Source organism: Cervus elaphus, chromosome 4, assembly GCF_910594005.1.
Source record: "Cervus elaphus chromosome 4, mCerEla1.1, whole genome shotgun sequence".
Taxonomy (NCBI): Eukaryota; Metazoa; Chordata; class Mammalia; order Artiodactyla; family Cervidae; genus Cervus; species Cervus elaphus.
This window is the reverse complement of record NC_057818.1, coordinates 35453327-35474715: the sequence shown is the minus strand read 5'-3', so window position 1 is coordinate 35474715 and position 21389 is coordinate 35453327. Positions and strand designations below refer to the sequence as shown.

The following is a 21389-nucleotide window of genomic DNA, read 5'->3' as shown; positions in this document are numbered from 1 at the left end:
CCATCACTTCCTCTTTCTCTTAATCTCCCTTCCCAAGGCTGTGAGTCTAGCTTTCTCTAAGTGGAGAGAAGCACTCCTTTCCTGGCCCTTTGTGCCAGCCAGTGCTAGGGGCTTTCATGGGGTGGGGCTGGTGATGACACATGTTCCCAAATGGTTCATGAAGATAAAAGGGCCACGGAGTAGGGTCCAAGGATCTGGCCCTTGTCCCACTGGGGACCTGGGTCTGGGGTCTACAGGGGTACAGCTTGTACTGTTGAGGACAGAAATGGGCTGAGGACTGTGCCATGGACACAGGGCTGCCCAAGTCTTTGGGACTTAGAGTCACACATCCACACCCTCATTCCTGGGCAAAGAGCCACAATCAAGAGTCCAGGCTGACCCTCCAGAATTTATTCACTTTCAGTGGTACTGGGCCAGATGGAACCTTGGTGGCATCTGATGCCACCATGGCAGGATCCCAGATCCCATCCTGTTACGACGAAGAGTGACCTGTAGGCGCTATGGCTTTCAGGAATCTAGAAATGATGGAAGGGGTGTGGTCATTCAGGTGGAGCCACCACCCCCCCCCCCCCCCCCCCCCCCCCCCCGCAACCTCCCAGGCCACGCCCTCCCGCCAGGTTTGGGCAGCCTCACACCTTCAGACTCGTCTCCAGCCTCGAAGTCAGGCTCCGGCTCTGGCTCTGGTTCTGGTTCTGGTTCTGCCTCCGGCTCCGGTTCCGCCTCTGGCTCCGATTCCGGATCCATTTGGGTTTCCAACTCAGGTTCAGCCCCTTCAGAGGTCTCGGCTTCCAGCTCTGGCTCAGTTTCCTCGAGGGTTCCCGATTGTGCTGCCTCGGAGTCCTCAGGACCCCGGGCCTCGTCGGATTCTGGAGCTCTGGGCAGCCAGGGGCACGTGGTCCCTGAGTCAGCAGCTCCGGGAGTCCAGTGGCCTGGGCATGGAGGGTCATAGCTTCGTTCCCGGTAGCCTGCGGCGGAAGTGGGAGTGTCTCAGGCTCAGTTTATCCTCTGTGGTTTCCTCTGCACACGTGCGAGTCTTTGGGGAAGACCACAGATCGATGCCCCCCCACGCCACGCCCCCTCCTCTGACCTAGGCCCCGCCTCCCCCGCGCGCTCTCACCGGTCCCCACGTGCTGCCAGTCCCAAGCGGGGTCGGGCGCCCGCACAGTTCGCTGGGCGCAGCTCAGCAGCTCCTGGCAGGCAGCTTCGCCCTTGCTCTGCACCAGCAGCAACAGGCGGCGCACCCTGCGTTCGGCGTCAGGCAGCGCGTCTAGCGCCTCGTACTCGGGCCCGGTGAGCACGCCCCGTGCCAGCAGCGCATCCAGCAGCAGCCCAGAGTCCGCCTGCAGCGTCTCTACCAGGCGTTTCCGCTCGCGGTCGATCGTCTCTGATGGCCTCTCCTGGGTGTTGCCCATGGTAGGGGCTGCATGGGAGGTGGGGGGCGAGAGGTAGTGGGGGCCGGGGCTCCCCTGCTTTTGACCTCTCTCCCGGGGGCCCCAGTGAACATCCGTGGCTGGGGTCTAAGTTCACCTGGATCTCTGCTGCGGCCCGCCAGCCCTGCAGCACAGCACAGGACCGATCCTGCCTCCCTGGCCTTTTCTGCCTTATCTCTGCTTCAGGCTTCACCTTCGGTCCCTAAATGTTAGCTGTGGCGCTCCTCTCCTCCCCTAGCTACCCCAGGACCATCATCTACTCTGACTGCTCTCCCCAAGCAGGTCCTTCCTCCTGAGCCCCTGCCACCTGTAGATCCCGCGATGGATTCAGACCTAGTTAATCCAACCTAACTTCTCTTTCCCAACCTGCTTCCCCAACTTGCATCTGGTCCTGATAACCCACACCCAGCTTGCAATCAAGTCCTTTTCAGTCTCTCTGCTGAATACTTCTGTCAACTTCACCACTGAGTCTAGTCTTTCATTTCCAGCCTAGACCCTGCAAAGTTTCATATCTCCCGTCCAGGATCCCAAAGTGCTGAGAGTCTTCCCGCTCCTCTCACCTACCTGAGGAAGTCCAAACCCCTTAACCTGAACCTGAGGTCTATCCTTCCAGGACAGGCCCCTGCCTCTGCACCCCCTCACCAATACCACCACCGTGTTGGAACCCCAATGTGGTCTCCTGGCCTCTCCTGGTTTCCTGAGTCCTCTTGAGTCTTAGCTCTGACTGAGATCTTCTGACATCACCTGAGACCAAACTGTCTCCCTGCTGCTCTGGGAATGATTTACAGCCATCATCTTGAAGTATCCAGGACCCAACTCATAAAAGCTACCAGGAAATGTCAAACTTTCACTGTTTTCCTCCGTGGATCCTCCCATTTTGAGAGGCTGTCACCACCCCAACAGCAGCTGTTGGGCAGAAATTAATCTGCTTTGTTCACTTATCAACAACTAAGGACAATGGCCCATCTCCTCTTGGGTCGCCTGACCGAGGCAGCAAGGTCCCTGGCATTAAGGGGCGATTAGGTCAGGCCCTGGACCACTCCCTCTCTCAGTCCATCTCCCTTGGCCTTGGCTTTGTCCAAGGGTTTCATGCTCTCTTTGGGGTCCCTCCTTTACCTCCTTACCTGGCTCTAGGAATGGGAGAGAGGATTTGGTCTTAACCCCCATCTCTCTCACTGCCTGGTGTCATGCTATGCCTCTCTGGTCATTGCACCCCTCTGGCCATACTGAGGTGTCAGCCCTTCCCTCAGGCCATGAGCAGAGACCCTTTGCCCTTCCCTCTCCCTTCATGTCCCATTTGTGACAAATGCTGCTCCTGCACTGACATCTCAGTAAGAACCAGCTTCTCCCTCCACCCCCCATCTCCTGTAACAGCCTCTCCCAGCACCTCTCACTCCTGTCCCATCACCCTATGGAACAGTGACTTTGACAACTCTCTAGGGTAGGATTATTGTGCCCATTTTACAGATGAGGAGACAGGTTCAGAGAGACCAAGTGGCAGAACTAGAGTCTGACTTGCTCCAGCCTGACTACGAGGTGTCTGGCCAAGCAAAATGTCAACCATAACTACCTGTCCCCCAACCCTCGTGAGACCACCAGAGAGAATCCAGACTATCTGTTCACCTCCTACCCCCCCCCCCCCCCCCATAGCAGGCTTTCCCCCACTTCCCTCAACCATTCAGTACCCGCACTTCCTAAACTTTGTAGACACTGTTCCCTGGGCCTGGAATCCCTTTTCTCCCTCCAAGCGGTGGACCCATCCTCCAAGACTCAAATGTCCCCTTTTACCCCAATGCCCGAGTGTCCCAGAGGCAGATTGGTTACTTCTCCTCTGTATCCCAGTGAACGTCATACACCCTCACTAGGCTGACATCACTGGACTGTGTACCATGGATCCTCTGCCCTCTTACTTGCGGTTTCCAAAACCTGTTCCCCCAGTCAAGAGTGCAGGAAGGGAGGGAGGACAGAACCCACTGTGTACAGGTGCAGAGAGGGAGGGGACATATTAGGTTGGCCCCTCCTTTTTTCTCCCTCCTCCCCAAATTATTTTCATGTTAGCTTCCTCCTCTAGTTACCCCAAGTCCTGTCTTTTGTCCTGTCTGGAGAGCAGAGACCCCAGCTAGTCTAGATCCTCTGAGATTTAATGCTCAGAGTATTGAAGTTATGTCCTTCAATGATCACAGCCCAGATTCTTCCCAGAGGACCAGGCAGCTCCAGTTAGCACGCGTGGTCGGGGGTCTCTGCCGCCCTCCCCACCTCACTTCCTGCGCGCGTTCTTTCGCTAAGGAGCGAAGGGGGTGGGTCAACGTGGAAGACTTCGCGCACCTGCGAATTCTTAACATCCATCCCTCCACCCAGCCCCAGAGATAAGAGTCCTGCGGAGGGAAGGGGAGGGGCGGGGCTCACAGACCTTCGCGCACGGCTGCTGGTGGTAATCGGGCGCGGATTTGGCCCAAACTCAGTTTCTCTTCCCTCCCCCAGCCGGGGCGGGGGGAGGGGTTCGGTGGGGCTCCCGGTCCCTGCGCTCCTGGCGGCCCCACTCACGGGTCGAGCCTCGGCGGGGCAGGAGATGACGAGGCAGAAAGGGCTGGGAGGGGTGGGGATGGGAGCAGCAGCTGCGGCGGGGGGGGGGGGGGGGGGGGGGGGGGGGGCAGACAGGGCTGCCGGGAACCGGGAGGGGGTGGGGAAAGGGGGCCGTTCTTCTCGGGACGCAGGGAGGCCTGCTGCAGAGGTCGAGTACCGCCTGGCCGCGTATACGCAGTCCGCTTTCCCTCATCACCCTGGGCGCGCCGGAGGAGTCAGGGTGGGGATCGTTAAGCCCGCGGACCCAAGTACCCCAGCAATTCCCAGGCGTTTTACACTCATTCTCTCTGCCCGCACAGAGAAGGCTAAGAGGAGGAGACCAGCTTACTCAAGATCACAGAGCGGGTGCACTGCGGTGTTGGGTGTGACCCCTAAAAGCCCCCGATTCCCGGAGGTCGCAGTGGCCATGCGCCAGCCCTGGATTCGCACCCGCAGGATGGGGCCTAAGCAAGAGAGCTCGGCCTTGGAGGCACCTCCCCTCTCCAAGGGTTCCTCGATTAACATTAAAGCCCTGGGATCTGGACGTTTCTATGAAGGCAAAGGCGCCCCCACCCATGACTTCTGTGCTCCCTGGTCGGTAGAGGAAAGAGATCAGAAACACAGAAAAAAACCGCGGTTTTATGCAGGACTCGGGGAATGGAGAGGGGCTGCCAAGTAAGTGCGGCTTCACTCAGCGTCCACCAGGGGGCTCAAGGAAGCCGAGCAGGGCGTGCTCCTGCCGGCCAGCCCCGCAGCAGGGCTGGCTTCGGAGTGGAGGGGGTCTCAGGGCGAGGGGTTGTCTCCCGCGCCCAGGTAGGAGGCCCGGCTCTCAGGGCTGCTGTAAATGGTTAAAGCTCCGGGCAGGCTGAGGGCTGGGCCTCCCAAAGCCGCTGGGATGTCCAGCAGGAGTGGTGCCCCGAGGGTGGAGTCCTTTCCTAGGAGAAGCGGGGCTGTACTCAGCAGGGAGAGACGGTCATCTCCTTTCTTCGGGGAAGGAGAGCTTCACTCGCCTTGCCCTCTGGTCAATTGAGATGAAACATCCACTCTCAACCTCCCCCCTCTCCCAGCCTGACTCCAGGGATTTCCCTCCCAAACATCGACTGCCCAGCCCACCCAATCTTGATAGCTCAGGCCCCTCAGGGTCTCCCCCTGGTCCCTGAGTCACCACAATTATTACCTGGGCCTGGAGAATTTAACCCCTTAACCGCCAGCTCGGTCTCACCCTTCTCTGGAACCAAGGGCTGCAACTGCAGAAGAGAACCCCAGGAAGCAGCTGGTGAAGGGAGCTGGGGCTTTGGCTGAGGGAGAACAGTGGGGACTAAAGGGCTTGGCTGAGCAACCCTCAACACCCATCCCCGCCGCCCTCCCACCCCCGTCTTACCAGGGACAGCTCCATGTCTAAGTCCATCAGAGTCCATTCCCGCCCTTGGAGGCTGGGGCCCAGCACCTGGGGAGAGCTCTGGGTCAACGGTGTCCTCCCCATGGTGCCCAGACAGCTGGAGCCCACCGAGCCCTGTGCCCCTGCCTCACGGAACGTGTACTCACATCCAGCGGCCCTGCGGGCTCCACACTTTCAGGGGGGGCCCGAAGCAGCATTGGAGGCAGCAGACTCTCTGGACTCCGGCCTCCCCTCTCCAGGTCCAGAGGGCCCCTGTGCACAGAGAACTGCTGTTGGCCACTCCCTGCATTAGGTTTCCAAGGAACCTGGATACCTCAGAATCTAAATCTGACAATATCTAGAAAGTGTTAGAAGAGGACCTCCCAACCCCCACACACAGAAGGGCACAGAGAAAGTGCCTTCTGCCTCCTACCTTTGGTCTGAGGTTTGGGTTGTGTGCCTGCCCCCACCCAGGCAGTTATCAATACCAGTGGGTCTTAAACTGTCACGTACTTTACCATCTTGACAATCGCCCCAGTGGTGGCATTTAAAATGCAGACTCCTCAGCCCTGCCACTGAGGCGTTTCCACTTGCCAGGGCCCTCTGAAGCTGGTGCTCCTTAGAGCAACTCTGAGAAATCAGGTCAGATCATGGCTGCCTCCTCAGCCACCCTGGGGCAGACAAGGCTGGGAAGTTTCAGGACTAGCTAGTGCGGGTCTAGCTGCAAAAATGGCCCACGGGGTTTATAATCACAAATGGGCTTTCTGCTCACCTGTCGGGAACCTCCCTGGGGCCTCTTGGTTCAGGCTGTTGGGCATTCCTGGGCCCCTCAGGGCTGAAGCTCCCTTTCCCCTCCAGGATGGCCTGCACCACAGCCACAGGCAGCGGTGGGGGTGCTGTCACGCAGAAGTCACACTCGTTTGGGGCCAGGGCCAGCCCGGCCTCGCCTTCCCCCCCTGGGCTGGCTGGCTCTTCTTTGAGCAGTGCCAGGCCCTTCTCCCTGCACCAGAGAAAAGCTTCAACCAGACCCTGGCGCTGACCTCTCCCCCTATCCCCACAGCCATCTGGGCTGCCAGGCCCGCCCCCCCCACAGCTCCCCAGAAGGCAGCCCCTGTCCCTCTTACCTCCTGCCACCACTGGAGGGGGAAAGCCTGGTTCCTTCAGGGGATGGAGAGTCTTCCGGGAGGTCGGAGATGATGGGGCCCCTGGCCCTGTGAGGGCTGCTGAGGCCCAGCGTGGTCTCCGGGAGGGGCTGCAAGTAGAAGACGGGTTGAGCCCTTTATCTCAAGTCATAGGGTGAGCCAGAGCCCGACTGGACCACATGGGCCAGACCTAAGGGGGAAGGCTTGAGGGGGGAGGCTTGACCCATGCTGGGTCTGGTGGGAGGGAGGTTAGGCTCCATCTTCTCTTCTATTTCTTTTTTTTTTTTTCATCTCTTCTTTTTGGGGAATGGGGAAAGGGAACAGGCTCTCTATGGAGGGAAGAGAGGAGAATCAAAAACCTACCGACTGGATAAAGTAGGGGTCCTGCAGGAGGGCACCAGGTAAGGAGCAGGCGTTGAATTTGGCTGGCGTTGGGCACCCCTCATCCAGCATCAGGGACCTGTGCAAGGTGGCCAGGGGCAAGGCAGGGGGCTGGGCAGATTCATCTCCCAGGTCCCTCAGCCTGCACCACCGCCCTCCCACAGGCCCCAGCAGCCACGTCAGCAGAGCTGAGGCCTGTTGCCAGGGCATCAGTCACATGCTGGAGGCAGAAGGGGCTTCCCCCCCCCCAGAGATTGGGGGCCCTTTGGGGGCAGAGGGGAGGGAGGAAGCCTGGTTTGGGCCCCAGACCCTCTATTCTTGGGATGCTCTGGAGTGAGGGGAAGGGGATCATAGGATGGAAATACAGGATTAAAGCCCTGGAAGTGAGGGGTCTGAGAGTTGGGGTTTTGTGGTAGAATTAGGGGTGGGTGAAGCCCTGGAATGGGGCTTTAGGGGAGATGGCCATGGGGTGAGGAAGACTGTAGTGCAGGGGGAAAGACAGGTGAAGGGGTTTCTGAAGGAGAAGGAGTCCTGCCTGGGGCTCTGGCAGGGAAGTCCTGCAGAGTAGGAGTAGGGGCATCTCTGGGGTTCTCACTCACAGCTTCCTCTTAGCTCCTGCGCTGCCAGACCCAGCCTGAAGTGGCCCAAAGAGGCACTGGATCAGCTGAAAAGGAAACAAAGGGTTAACTCATACTTGGGGCCTTGCCCCTCACTCTAACAAGACACTTCCAGGGGGCTTCCAGAACTGGCCGTTGGGTTGGGGGGGGGACGTTCAGGAGTGGGGTGGGGGAAGAGGAACACCTTGCCGATGACCCGATGCTGCTGACCGTGGCTCTGCCGCAGCGTGACCACCTCCCTCCATAGGATCTCGTTCTGCCTGGGGAAAAGGCGTGGGAGGGTGCTGAGGCATCTGAGAGTTCGCCGGGTCACTACCGCCCACCCCCAGAATGGCAGGCCCGCGCCCGCGTCCACTCAGATGATCGTCCATTCATAGTCAAGAGACTGCCACAGCTGGCCCACTGGTCTTGGAAGAGGTGCCCAGAACCGTCTAGAAGCCAGTGTCCTAGCGCCCAGAGCCCCCCTTCTCCCTCCCCATCCTCCTCCGCCCCCTCCCCCGCACTGCCTGAGTTCCCGCAGCCGCGCCTCGGTGCTCTCCTGCATTCCCCGAAAAGCCTGCACCTCGCCCAGCAGCCGGCCCAAGTCCTCGGGGCGCCAGCGGCCGTCGTCGCCGCGCAGCGCAGGCACCTGCAGGAGGGAGGCTCCCTCAAGTAAGGGTCTCACGAAATAGCTGTCCCACCTCCACCCGGGTTCGCTGGTCACTGCTGGCCGCCCCTAACCTTGCGGCGCACGCGTTCCAGCAGTTGCTCTCGGCCGCGTACGAAGCTCGGGTGCTGGAACTCGACGTGATCCCGTTCGGGTCTCAGCAGGCCACCCTGCTCGATGCTCACCACCTTCCGAAAACCGTCTAGGGAGCGGGGCGCGGGGGCGTAAGTTGCTGAGTCCCCGCGATCCAAGTCATCCACGCTCGCTTCCCACTCGGCCCTAGGGACTCACACATATTGAGTTGCCGCACGAAGCTCGCCATGTTGCTGTGCTTGAAGTATTGGGGCAGCACCTCCTTGGCGAAGCGGCTCTGGTCGCTCACGAGGAAGCTGGTCCCGCTCTGAGGAGAGCACCGCCCGCCCACTCACGGTGCGGGCGGAGACCAGACGACACGGTGAGCGGTGCCCGCCCACGGCCAAGCCAGCGGGCCGGCGCGCGCACACACAAACTCGCACTCACTCTGGAGACTGTCATTCATGGGGACGTGGGACGAGGCCGGGCCGGAACCAGCTCTGAGGCCTATCCCGGGGCCACCACAATGAACCTCTACCCCAGCCCACCCAGACTCCCTACTCGGTTCTCTAGGAGGAGGTGCAGAGGCCAGACTTGGGTTCCAGACCCGGATGGCTCCAAGACCCGCGTTGTGACTCTGATTTAGAATCAGACGCAGCCCTTCCCTTCTCCTGGTCTCCTAGAAGACCTCGAAGATCCTTCGGGTGCTGGGTCTCCTTCAGAAGGCTCCTACCCTTTCCTCTGCCCGAAGGAAGTCTCCTCACCTCCATCTCCAATACCACACCCCCCGCCCAAGCCGTCGCCTACCCTAGACGGCTGAATCAAGGGACCCACAACCCCGTCCCAGGCAGGGGTTGATGAGCATGGACGTTCACTGACGTGGAGGAATCCCGGGGACCACTGAGGAAGTCGAGGGGCCCCAGCCCTCACCGGGCTCCAGCGGATCAGGTGGTCGGTGCCCGGGTCGCCCACCAGTGCCCATAGCTTGCCGAGGAAGGCAGGCACTGGGCTGGGGCCCGGCTCCGTGGGCAGCGCGGCCGGCGCTTCCTGCATGGCGCAGTCTCGGCACCGCTAAGCGCTCGGGCCCGGCCGCCGCGGGCTTGTCAAAGCCGCGGAAAGTGCTGCGTTTGCCGCCCGCCCCGCCCTACTCCGCCTCCCGGCGCCGGGTCAGGCGGGGGCCACGTGCGAACTGGCGGGGCGGGGCTCTGGCCGCGGCCGCAACCCCGGCGGACCGAAAGGGCAGTATGGGATCGGATGTGCGTGGGGGCAGGGTGCAGGAGGGAGGGAGACCTGAGTTCGAGTCGCACACTTCTCAGGCCCGCTGTTTGCTCCTGTGTTCTTCGGGAGATATCAAGCGTACACAGCCTGATGTAGGCTGGGAAAGCGATGGAATGGGCACAGCCAAGCCTCGGGTAGAGGGGCAGATAGGAGCGGGCGAGGGTGGGGAGGAGAAGCTGACACCCTCCCGCGGAACCTGGGACGCTGTCATTCCTAAGATTCCAGGACCCCGACCCTGACCGCTGCAGCTGCACCGGTAGAAATGGACCTTGAGGTCTCAAACCCTCCCTACCCCTCTTCCAGCCTCTGTCAGTTCAGAGCAGACCCGGCCTTTCACAGGACTCAGAGATAATGCTTGATTTATTCCACACTCACCCCAGAGGCGCTAACACACACACCCCTGAGGCACGACTTGAACCTGTGCCCTCCCTCCCCCCACGCCAGGGCCGCCGAGCTAGCGACGCGTTTGCAGAGGACTGGGGTGGAGGAGGGTGATCCCTGTACTACGGGGACAGTGGGTGTCTGCAGATGTTGAAAGCAACGAGTGGGCTCAGGGCGCCCTGGACCGGTAACGATGCCACTTTATAGGCTCTAATCCTCGCGAGGGACAAGAGGTAAGAGTCCCAAAGGAGAGGGCTAGCAGCTGGCCCGCCCCTGGGCAAACCCACGCAGCATTTCAGAGGACACACGTCCGCAGGGAGCGGAAAGAGCGTTTGTCCCATCACGCCACAAGCGTGGGCCGCCAGGGATGGGGCTCCCGCGTTAGCTTGAGCGTGTAGCTGCGCAGGCGCGGGCAGCGCGCGCGGAAGGCGTGCAGCACGGAAGGTCGCACCACGCAGAAGCAGTGTACCTCGCGCAGGCCCGCGCAGCGCGCTGCCAGCTCCTCCAGCGCGGCGTCCAGCTCTGCCGAGGCGGCGGCGCGCACCTCAAGCGCGCGCAAGGTTGCAGCGTAGTGGCGCGCCGCGAAGCGCACTGGGCCTACGGTGTCCCCAGAGAGGCTGAGGCGCAGCGCAGCCACGGGTACGGCTGGCTGCAGAACGCGCGTCACGCTCTCTGCAGGCAGCACCGGCTCTAGCTCCAGCTCTACCTCCAGTCCCGGGTGGCGGCGGCTCAACGCGGCCCAGGTTTCATCAGGCAGAGGGGGCGCGCGTGCGTCTTCCGGACACGCGCACCGCAGGGCGAGGAGCTCGAAAGGCGCGCGCTCTGGCGCCGCCAGTGCCTCGAGCGCGGTGCGCGACAGGCTGGCCAGGTGCAGGCCAAGGGCGCGCAGGAAGGGGCAGCCCTGTAGCAGCTCGAGCACGGAGCCTGGCCCCACGCTGCCCACCAGCGTTCTGTTATCCAGGAAAAGGCTGCGGAGCTCCGGACAACCGTGTGCCACCTGCAGCACCAGCGCGTCGTCCAGTGAGAAGGGCAGGCGCCGCAGGTCGAGGTGGCGCAGCGCGCGGGCCGCCCCACAGAGGGCGTGCACCGCGTCCAGGACGTCGCGGCCGGCGTCGAAGAGCGGCTTTTCTCCACGGCACTCCAGGCACAGGCCTCGCAGCCCGGGGGTACGGCCCGTCAGTGCAGTCAGTAACTCCGTGGCCGCCCGGCGACTCGACTTCCTCGACGGCTCAAATTCCAGCCATAGATTCTGAACGTGGTCCAGGCAAGCGGACAGATACGGCGGCAGCATGCCTTCCAGCTCACAGTCGCAACTTGAGGGTAGAGTGGTGGAGAAAAGGCATCTGCCGGCCAAGTCCCTGCGACCTGGCGAGAGGTCTCTAACCCACCCCTCTCTCTGGGTTCCGGTTACCATCCCACTTCTGCCCCCTGCCCACAAATCTCCCTGTTCCTCCCGTGCCTGGTCGCTCGTACGTATGCTAGGAGGGAACCCTATCCCTTCCTTCAGATGCATCTGCCGCCAGTTGAAACCGTGCCAGAGAGAAGCAAGGTATTTTAGAAAATGGGCTTTCTCATGGGTCTTTCAGGAGGCGGGGCAGGGCCAGGCCTCTGGGCTGCCGCATTCACATTCCGCCTGTCACTTCTTAGTTGAGTGAGGAAGTAATTAAATCTCTCTGCCTCAATTTTTTATCTGTGCGATGGAGATAATAATACTACCCGTCCATCACATAAAGTGTTTGTGAGAATTAGAAAGACTGGTACACGTAAGGCCCTTAGAACAATGGTTGGTACACAGTAGGTGGCCAAAGTTAGAAATGACGCTTTTTAATATGGGGAAGAGTCACAGTATCTCCCCAACCTCTGACTCTACCAAGACTGGGAGAAGGTGGGAGGGGGAAGAGACTGCTCACCTGATGCTCGTGTCGTGCCACACAGCGCTGCAGGTGGCAGCGGCAGCCCAAGCTCTGCAGACCCTCGCTGCAGCAGCGCGGTCGGGCAGGGGCAGGTGGCGGAAGATGAGCGCCAGCACCTCCTCCGGCAGCTGTTCTCCAGGCTCGGCCATGGCCAGGTGGGGCCCCCCCTGCAGGAAGGCCACAGTGTTGAGGGGAATAGCTGGAGCCTATGTGTAGAAATGCTTGGGGCCCAGGATCCGCTATGTAAATTTGCAGAGCCCAGTGCAAAGTGAAAATGTGTGTCTCTCTGTTTAAAATATTATCGAGGATTTCAAGACCGTGACAGCAGAGCATTTAACCAAGCTATTAAATCAAGCCTGGGGCTCGGTACACAGATCTCAGACCCATGAAGTCTGCCTGAGATGCCGAGCATTTCTGATCCTTCCTTTAAACTACGTTCTCACTTGTTGAACAAATCCACATTTTATAATACTCTATTAGAAGGAACTCAACCGCGACCCGTGCACCAGGTTGATAAAGCCAAAATACCCGGATTTGGGACGATGCTGTCAGATCTTTATCCTAGTCACCAACGCCTTCTCTGAGGAAGTTGGAGGGCCACTGCCCAGGCCCTGACTCCAGACCACCACGTCTTCCCCAACCCCTCGCCCCCGTCTCCCTCTACCGCACCATCACGGCGGCCAGAGAGCCCGGACTAGTCTCACAGAGTCACTGAACTGCTTGCCTCCCAACTTAGACCCTAAGTACTTAGGGAACGACGGAGCCTGAACACCAAGGGCCGTTGAAATGGCTTCTCAAAGGACGCTGGGCACCAGAATCACCCGGACTTTTGTTCACACTACAGATTTCATGGCCCCATCTACTAAATCAAGCTCTCCTCAAACAGTAGGGCCCAGGAATATGAATTTCAACAAGCGCAGATGTATACCACAGGTCCCAAGTTGAGAAACCGGGTCTTAGCTCCACCCGTCACTAGAGAGTGACGGCAGGGTTAATAGGGCGGGAACATTAAGGAAAACTTTTAATTGGCAGGGACTAGGAGCCAATCAGGAAGCAGAGGTGCGGGTGGGGCGTAGCTGAATCCGCAAGGAGAAGGGAGGCTCCTTCCTCCACTTCACTGGGGGAGACAATTTGGGTTCTTCCAATGAGAGGCCAGCGAGGAGGAGAAAATCTTGGGGTTGTGGGGGCCTGAGGGACCCTGGGTTCAAATTCCGATCCTGAACCCCGAGCAGCCCAGGCACCCGTTGGGCGGTTTAGGCTCAACTGGAATTCCGCAGACCCACATCAGAGCGCGGCCTTTGTTGAAGACTGTGCGTCCTTTTGAAGTTGCCAATTTTAAAGGTGCTTAAAGGCTTTCGTACACAACGTTTGACTCCACTGGCCAGTTTTCTATTTCCCCATATTTTCTAGGCTAACGGTCCCTGCTGGAATTTGTGTCTCGAGTACCCGGTTGTTTCTGATACCCTCCGCCACGCTTGAACTTGGCACCCAGTTCAGAGTGTCAGGTAGAATCAGATATCTTGGATCTTCGAGCTCGACCACCCAGAAGGGGACGTCCCCTCGTTGCTCCGTCCGTTACCCGCTGGAGGAAGAGGACCGGCTCTCACCCTGGGGCCCTCCGGCCTCGTAAGAACCTCAAGTCCTCGAAGTCCCTTGCCGCGGGCAGTTCCGCCTGCTGTTTGACCTCAGGCGCCAGTGTCTTACCTGCGCAGCGGATCGGGTGGGCTTTGCCCAGAGGCTGGGGATTGGCAGCAGAGGACGGTGGCGGGAAGGAACCGCGGGGAGCCGGGGGGGGGGGGGGCGGGACGCCGGGACGGACGGGGCGGCTCGGACTGGGGCGCCGCCCCTGCGCTCCGCGCACACCCGGAAGCAGCGCGAGTCCAGTGGAAGCCGGCGGGCGTGAGAATCCAGGCCGGGCCAAGGCGGCCAGGTTAGTGCAGAGGGTGGGTGGGCTTTCCGTTGCGGGCAGGAGCCAGGGGGATCCTGGCTCAGGAGCACGGGCGCGGTGCGGTTGTCACCCGCGGCTGCCGGGGTCAGGTGGTGGTGGTCGTGGTGGTGGCCTATTGAGCTGTTTCCGTGGGAGGCTGGAGAGAGGGTACCGACGTTGGCCCCTGCCTTGTCCCAACTAGGGGCTTTCAAGGGGCGGCAGGGCCCTGTGGGTGAGAGGACGGGGTGGGGCTGGTTCTGAATAGACATTGGAGTAGAAACCCCTTGCCGGTCAGAGCCAGTAGCAAGTGCGAAACTCCAGCAGGAGGGTGGGCTAATGGGAGGCCGGGGAGCTCCTCTTTGGAGCTCGTGAGAGGCTTTGCTTGAGTAGATGCTGGGACTCGCAGCTTTTCAGGCCTTGAGAGGCCACGCCCGCAGGTCGTCACCGCCTAGCCGGCCAGAAGTGGGGCTACTCAGGACTGTTATTGTTCAGTCGCTAAGTTGTGTCCAACTCTTTGCGACCCCATGGACTGTGTAGCACGCCAGGCTTCCCTGTCCTTCACCATCTCTCAGAGTTTGCTCAAACTTATGTCCATTGAGTCAGTGATGCCATCGAACCATCTCATCCTCTGTCAGTGTTAATGGAGCGCTGCGCCGGCTGGCTACCGATGGCAGGGGCATATTTTCCTGAGTCGGTACCCACGTGTCCCTTACGGTCTCAGCCCAGCTAAGGGTTCCCAGGACCCCGGCGGGCCCGCTGATAGAGAGGCGGACCCCAGGTGGGTGGGGCGCGGGGCTTCCCGAGGAGGGGCTTCTGTGAAGGACAGAGAGCTCCCAAGGGGGCTTAGCGAGCCAAGGCCCGCCCCTCATCCCGCCCCACCCCTGCCACTTCTCCACAGTTACCAGGCTGTTCGCCTTCTCCCGTTGCAGTCCTAGACAGTGTGACAGATTCCCCCCTCCTCTTGGTTTGCAGTGTCCTGTAGGCAGGCCAGCTGGGTAGAGGACTGTCTGGTCCTGCCCTTACTTACCCACCCTCCAGTCAGGGGGCTAGGAAGATGTCAAAGGGGAAATGTTTTGGGGCCAGGTTCCCACTTCTCCACTCTGGGCCAATACCCCAGGGCTTCCCACTTGTCTCCCTACTGCTCTTGGTCCCAGTTGTCATCCACCCCGTTTTTGTTTTGTTTTGCTTTTTAAGAAAAACAAATATGCCTTTTTAATACAAAATAAATGTCTCTATTTCACATAAAGTATAATATTTAAATACAATGAAAATAAAAAACACCCCAATATCCCCCTTCCGCAAGAGAAATAAACAATACTAATTTCTTGTTAATTTCTATTGTTTTTGGATAAACACACAAGTATTAGTAAGTTTTCTTACTTATTATGGGGGGAGCTGCTCAAACTCAGGGTAGGGTTATCAGGTATCATTCTTCCTGCCAGGTGTGGGTGAAGGTGGAGGGTGCCATTTCTCTTTTCCTTTATTATTACTATTTTTTAAATTTGCCAGCTGCACCGCACAGCTTGAGGGATCTTAGTTCCCTGACCAGGGATTGAGTCCAGGCCCCTAGCAGTGAAAGCACCCCCAGGGAATTCCCTTGAACCCATTTTTCTAGGAAAAGGGTATAATGTTGCCTCAGGTAATGAAGGAAGAGGCAGGGCAGTTCTCCACCTGTTGCTCATGGTGCTGTAGCTGGGAGGCCACTGACAGGCCAGTGCCATGGCTGACTGAGAATTTTGCTCCTTGATCTAGAGCTAGGATTTTGTCGAAGATAGATTAGAGGAGATGCTAATGCCAAGGGCCCTGTGTTTGGACAGAGAAGGAGCCTGTAACAGAACAACTTGAATGGCGTCAGACAACAGACTATCTCCAAGGACTTGAGACTAAAAAGGAAGGATTTAGTTCACATAACAGAAAAGTCCGAGAGGCAGCTAGAGCCGGGGACATGGTGTGGTTGGGGGTGCATTTCTTCATCTCTTGGCCCTGCAGCTTTCTGTGCCAGTTTCATTCTTGGTCAGGCTGAGAATGGCAAAGGAGACCTACCCTTCCTTCTAGCTCAGCTTCAACATAGGAAAGGGAAGCTTGTTCCTCTTTCCTGTTGCTTTAGTTGCTAAGTTGTGTCTGCCTCTTTTGAGTCCATAGACTGTAGCCACCAGGCTCCTCTGTCCATGGAATTCTCCAGGCATGAATACTGGAGTGGGTTGCCATTTCCTTCTCCAGGGGATCTTCTCAACCCAGGGATTGAACCCAGGTCTCCTGCATTGAAGGCAGACTCTTTACTGACTGAGCGAACAGGGAAGCCCAAATTGCAGGTTGATTCTGATAGGTCCAATATGAATCCTGTGCCCAACTCAGAACAAACCATTTCAGGAAGGTGAATGGAAGATGCAGATTGGCTAGGCTGGATGTCAGGAGTGAGATTAGCCCTTCCAACAGGCCTGTGGATTGAGTAAAGGGAAGAGGGAAGTCCCCAGAGGTTAGTCAAGACTGGGGGAGAGAATCTGGGCAGGCACAAACTACAGGTGTCCTTTGAAGTGAAGCCAGGAGGTACAGCAGGAATGCCAGCGAAGAAACCTAGGTCGGGGGCGGGGGGGGGGGGGGAGGCTATGGAACCCCTGCAGGGATCCTCAAATTTGAACTGAGGGCATACCAGGACAGGAGTCTGGTTGTGCTGTGGGGCGTGGGCGCCGTCCAGGAGGGTGTCTCCAGTCAGCTTTGAAAAGAGAGACACCCTCCCCTGAGGAGGGGGCAGAACTTTGCTTTTACTGCAACATTGTCCCTCTCCTCACCCCTGTGACCTGGGGCTCTTTCTCAGAGAAGGCAGTGGAGGGACAGTCCTGACTACAACTCTTAGCTGAGCTGGGGCCAGAAGCACAAGAAGCTGCCTAGGGGATTATGAACTTACCTTCACAAGTGTGCCAGCTGAGTGGGGACAGCTGGGTGACGTGGGACTGGACAGCTGTCTCCAGGGCTGGGCCGGGGGTGATCTGAATGCCTATCTCTGTCCCCAGGAGGCAAGATGGCGGCTGGGCCAAATGGGCTTGAGGAGTGGGTGGGCAGCGCGTACCTGTTTGTGGAGTCCTCGCTGGACAAAGTGGTCTTGTCCGATGCCTACGCTCACCAGCAGCAGAAAGTGGCAATGTACAGGGCTCTCCGGACTGCCCTGGCAGGTGTGTGGCTGGGCAGGCACTTGGGGAAGAAAGGGGGGCCTGGGGCCTTTTGTGGGCAGGGCCAGAGACTAAGATCCCCACCTCTTCAACTCCGTGGGCTTGTGTTTAATCACCGCTTTGAAGAAAAGATTCCTTGGGGATGACAGGAGAAGGATGCCTGGTTATGTAGGGTCTTTCTTCTCTGGTACACGTAAGTGCCCTTGGGTATAGACTTGTGTCTCTGTGTCTGTGTATAGTCTACCTCTGTGTGCACTAATATCCCCCTACTCCATGCCCCCCCCTCCCACTGCCCAGATCAGGCTGCTTGCTCACTGCTTTTACTAATTTTACCACTCTCTCTCTTCTTTTCCTCTCTCACTGCAGCACTCCTTGCCCAAGATCCTTCCCCAGTACCTCCCTTTCCAGCCTACTTTTCCCACCTCAGGGTTGAGGCCACAGGAGGTTGAAGCTGGTTGGGGGATCTGGCCCCAGCCTCAGAACAGCGAGAGCCCCTCCCCTTGGGAGGAGGGCAGCAGTACTAGGAGGCGGAAGACCTGAAACCTCCCGCCTACTGCATGGCCAGCTGCCTGCCCAGAGGTCTTGGCTGCCCAGGGCAAACGCCCCTTTCTACGCTGCAAAGTCTCTTCCACGTCCCTTTTGCCCACCCTCATTTGAGGCTTCAGGGATGTGGCGAGAGTGGCACCCACTCCGTCTCAGGGTGATCCCTGTGATAGGTCCTGGCCTTTATTCTGGGTTGTTGCTGTTTACCTCCCCATTCTGCTTCCCAGCCGGGAGCTCTGGGGTATACCCGCGCCCCTAGGTGTCTGGGGGTGGGGAAGGCGTCTCATCTCGGGCTTCATTCCTTCTCCCGCCTCATGGAGCATGGCCCCGCATGGGGACCGCATGGCGCCTGACTGCCCGCCTCCGCAGAGAGTGGCGGGAGCCCCGACGTGCTGCAGATGCTCAAGATCCACCGCAGCGACCCGCAGTTGATCGTGCAACTGCGTTTCAGCGGGCGCCAGACGTGCGGCCGCTTCCTCCGCGCCTACCGCGAGGGGGCGCTGCGAGCCACGTTGCAAGGGTACCTGGCTCGGGCACTGGCCCTGAACGCTGTGCCGCTGCAACTGGAACTGCGTGCTGGCGCCGAGCAGCTGGATGCCGTGTTGACCGACGAGGAGCGCTGTTTGAACTGCATATGCGCGCAGAAGGTGCGGCCGGGCTGGGGCCAGGGTCGGGTGGGGCGGGAATTCGCTAAGGAGACCCCCACCGACACCACACTCTCCTCTCTAGCCTGACCGGCTCCGGGATGAGGAACTCACCGAGTTGGAGGATGCGCTCAGGAATCTGACATGCGGCTCGGCGGCGGGCCAAGGGGGAGACGTGCAAGGCACTCCGGCTCCCTCGCAGTCTCTGGCACCTTCTCCGCCAGAGGAGAAACCGCCACCCCCGCCGCCTGGCCAGACTTTTTTCTTCCAGGGTCAGCCCATAGGTGAGACTCCCGGAGAAAGGGAGAGGCAGGATCCTCAGGAGGATGAAGCTTGGGGAGGGGCGAGGTCTGGGCGGGGTAGTCAAGGCGGGAATGGAAGGGTATCCCAAGCTCACTCCCTCCCCGCTCTCTCTGCAGTGAACCGGCCGTTGAACCTGCAGGATCAACAGAAGTTCGCCCGCTCCGTGGGCCTCAAGTGGCGCAAGGTGGGGCGGTCTCTGCAGCGCAGCTGCCGCGCGCTGCGGGACCCGGCGTTGGACTCACTGGCCTATGAATACGAGCGCGAAGGGCTATACGAGCAGGCCTTCCAGCTGCTGCGGCGCTTCGTGCAGGCCGAGGGCCGCCGTGCCACGCTGCAGCGCCTGGTGGAGGCACTCGAAGAGAACGAGCTCACCAGCCTGGCGGAGGACTTGCTGGGCCTCGCGAACCCTGACGGTGGCCTGGCCTAGGCAGAGTACCAGAGAAAGGGGAGGTCGGTCAGTTGCCCAGTCAGGGTTTGGAGCATCTGGATGACTGTAGGGTCCCTCCTGCTGCTACTGCTGACCTCTTGTCCACCATGCTACTCTGAGACCACACTTAGCAACCCCACTTAGCTGAGTTGCTGGAGCTGCTGCGCAGAGATGATGACGGCCCTCTCCAGGAGTCAGACAAGCACCCACCGTGTCTGCTGGGGTGCCAATGGGCAGTTGTGTTCTAGATACTAGGATAGAGACAGAGTGAATGGGTCTCTGTCCTAGTATCTAGAACAGACCTGCTGCAAGGTCTGTTTCACCTTCTCCCACCCTAGAAGAAGGACTTTCAGCCAGACTTTACCTCTTCATTCATTATTATTCATTAAGGACCTGCTGTATCCTAGGTATCATCCTGGGTGCTGCAAATACTGTGGTGAACAAAACACACGAATCTTGTCTGTCGTCAGTTTACAATCAGTGTGGGACTCTGAATATAAAGTAATAAAATACTACCCATTTTTTGGATGTGAAAAATACAAGGTGTTGTGGGAACAAATGAGCAGGGGCCTAACCCAGGTTAGGAGTTAGGCTTCCTTGGGGAGAGATGAGTGTGAATATTGGCGGAGGGGGGGGGGGGCGGGGGAATGAGAGAAGGGCAGTATTCTGGACATCGCCAGCCTCAGGTGAAGTCTTGAGGAAGGTGGGAGGGAGGGATGTTAGAACAGAAGGTTTACAGTGGCTGGATCTAGGAGTGGGTGGATTTGCAGAGACCCATTGGAGAGTGGGGGAGGCAGAGAGTATGGGGTCTGGTAAACCATTTTACAAGAGTTTAGATTTTATCCGGAGGCGAGTGAGAGGCCTTTAAAGGGGTTTGACAGTTCAGGCTGGGAGTGAGGATTCAGAGGGAGAGAGAGTACAGTCCCCAGGCTGAGGCAGTTGGCAGCAGAGATGGAGGAAAAAGATGAACACCAAGAGCTGTTCAGGACAAAGGACAACAGGCCTGGTGACACTGAAAGAGAAGAGAGGGGGGAGAGGACTCCAGAGTTTCTCATTTGCCAGTTAGATGGGAGGAGAGATCTGGGGCCCTGGGGAAAGTGAAGCGCTTGCTCTGTTTGGGACTAGCTGGGTGTGATGTTCCTGTCGAACACCCAGAGTTCAAGGATAGCTAGAGCTGTAGTTTTGAGTTCAGGAGAGGGTCAAGGCTAAGGACTCCAAAACGTACAGGTGGGTGTGGGTGGGACAGCCCAGGGGGAGTTCCTGAAGGACACCAACTGGAAAAAAGAACAACCCAAAGAGGAAGGAGGAAAACAAGATTTGGAAGCCAGAGGAATGGCTCTCCCTGCTGTGATGGAGGCTGAGAATTTGTGAAGGCCGAGGAGTGTCCACTGGAGTCAGGGAAAAGGTTACTAGGTGGAGGCTATTTCTGGGACATAGTGGGGACAGCCTGATACCAGACCACGGGAGGGATGGGATGGAAGCAGTAGAGAAAGCCACAGATAGGAGAGGACTCCTGAAAAGTCTGTGAGCAGGAGAGTGAGTCCCAGGATGGAGGGTTTATTTTGGAAGGGAGAACATTGGTGGGAAGAAGTCAGAAGGAGCAGTCATAGGCATGGGGTAAGAGGATGGCACTGGGTAGCAGTGCTGGTTCCCTAGTCTGCCCTCAGAAACTCCAGGGTTGGAGGGGTGGTGAGGTGGGGTTGTCTACTCCAGGCCCCACTGCATGGGCTGGGACCTGGAGGCTCTGAGTTCCAGGGAGAGAGAGGTGGCAGCATAGGTGGGCAAGGCCTGGCCTCTCAGTCTTCACCTCTCTGCCCCACTGGTTTCCGATCAAACCCTTTGCACACTGACCTACTTCGGGAGTTCCCCAAGCTGAACCAATCCCTGCCAGCCTGTCTGGCCTGCAGTGGGCCCAGGCGTGGTGATTTCCTCCTGCAGGAGGCTATGCTGGCCTGGGCCACTAGGGACTAGAGGACTCAGAACTGCCTCTGCGAAGAAAGATTGAAGTGCTCATCTGTGAAGTTACAGCAGACAAGGTTGGCCCCCGCTCCTGAATCCCTGCGGATGAGTAGGCAGAGGGGCAAGGCAGGACAGAGGAAAGAGTCCTGGATGGAATTCCAGAAGTCCTGGGCAGTGCTCTTACCTCATGTCTGTCTGATCCTGGGCAAGTCACCTGACTCCCTGAGAAGGAGTATCCCTGTATGGGCATCACCCATGACAGCTGCTGCCAGGGCTGTGAGAACTCAGCAAGCAGTCCTCTTGGTCCTTGTGTGTGCTGTGTCTGCTGGCGGGCCTGGCAGAACCAGGAGAAAGGGGGCTCCACGTACCTGGGGAACCAGGGCTTCTGGTACGCATAAAACAGGCACTTCCAAGGATGGCCTGGGAGGGGCCAGGGGATGCCAAGCCCGCCTGCGCTGGGGCTCCTGCCAGCCCAGGCCCTTCCGGCTCCGGAGAGGCAAGGGTGGGGAAACTAACCAAAAAGGCTAGTGCTTCTTCCTGTCCCCTGGAAAGGCAGAACTGGGGAGTTTAAGTCAGAACGAAGACCAAAACTCACCTCTCTGAGCCTTCCGGAGAGAGA

General features: G+C 58.8%; 2 protein-coding genes across 11 annotated transcripts; one reads left to right on the top strand and one right to left on the bottom strand.

Annotated features, from left to right (window-relative positions):
- Nucleotides 1-368: 368 nt before the first annotated feature.
- On the bottom strand, nt 369-13611 carry LOC122691820 (heat shock factor protein 4). 9 transcript variants are annotated; one of them, XM_043898738.1, is made up of 17 exons: nt 13505-13611; nt 11798-11967; nt 10357-11200; nt 8448-8556; nt 8231-8358; nt 8014-8138; nt 7695-7770; nt 7493-7557; nt 6876-6972; nt 6495-6622; nt 6143-6370; nt 5538-5643; nt 5374-5439; nt 5170-5290; nt 1118-1420; nt 636-965; nt 369-515 (listed from the first exon to the last, which is right to left on the bottom strand). In XM_043898738.1, exons 2-17 carry the CDS (start codon nt 11947-11949, stop codon nt 508-510), a joined length of 2886 nt encoding a protein of 961 aa, XP_043754673.1. In that variant the 5' UTR covers nt 11950-11967; nt 13505-13611; the 3' UTR covers nt 369-507. The 9 variants fall into 9 exon arrangements, with proteins under 9 accessions (XP_043754673.1, XP_043754674.1, XP_043754679.1 ...); XM_043898739.1 differs by having other exon boundaries at nt 5170-5239; XM_043898744.1 differs by lacking the exons at nt 10357-11200; nt 11798-11967; nt 13505-13611 and adding an exon at nt 9159-10038.
- TRADD (TNFRSF1A associated via death domain) lies at nt 13600-19348 on the top strand. 2 transcript variants are annotated; one of them, XM_043898788.1, is made up of 5 exons: nt 13600-13730; nt 16739-16897; nt 17807-18084; nt 18167-18365; nt 18501-19348. In XM_043898788.1, the coding sequence occupies exons 2-5, from the start codon at nt 16747-16749 to the stop codon at nt 18809-18811; spliced, it is 939 nt and encodes a 312-aa protein (XP_043754723.1). In that variant the 5' UTR covers nt 13600-13730; nt 16739-16746; the 3' UTR covers nt 18812-19348. The 2 variants fall into 2 exon arrangements, with proteins under 2 accessions (XP_043754723.1, XP_043754724.1); XM_043898789.1 differs by lacking the exon at nt 13600-13730 and having other exon boundaries at nt 16756-16897; nt 17261-18084.
- The last annotated feature ends 2041 nt before the right edge of the window (nt 19349-21389 follow it).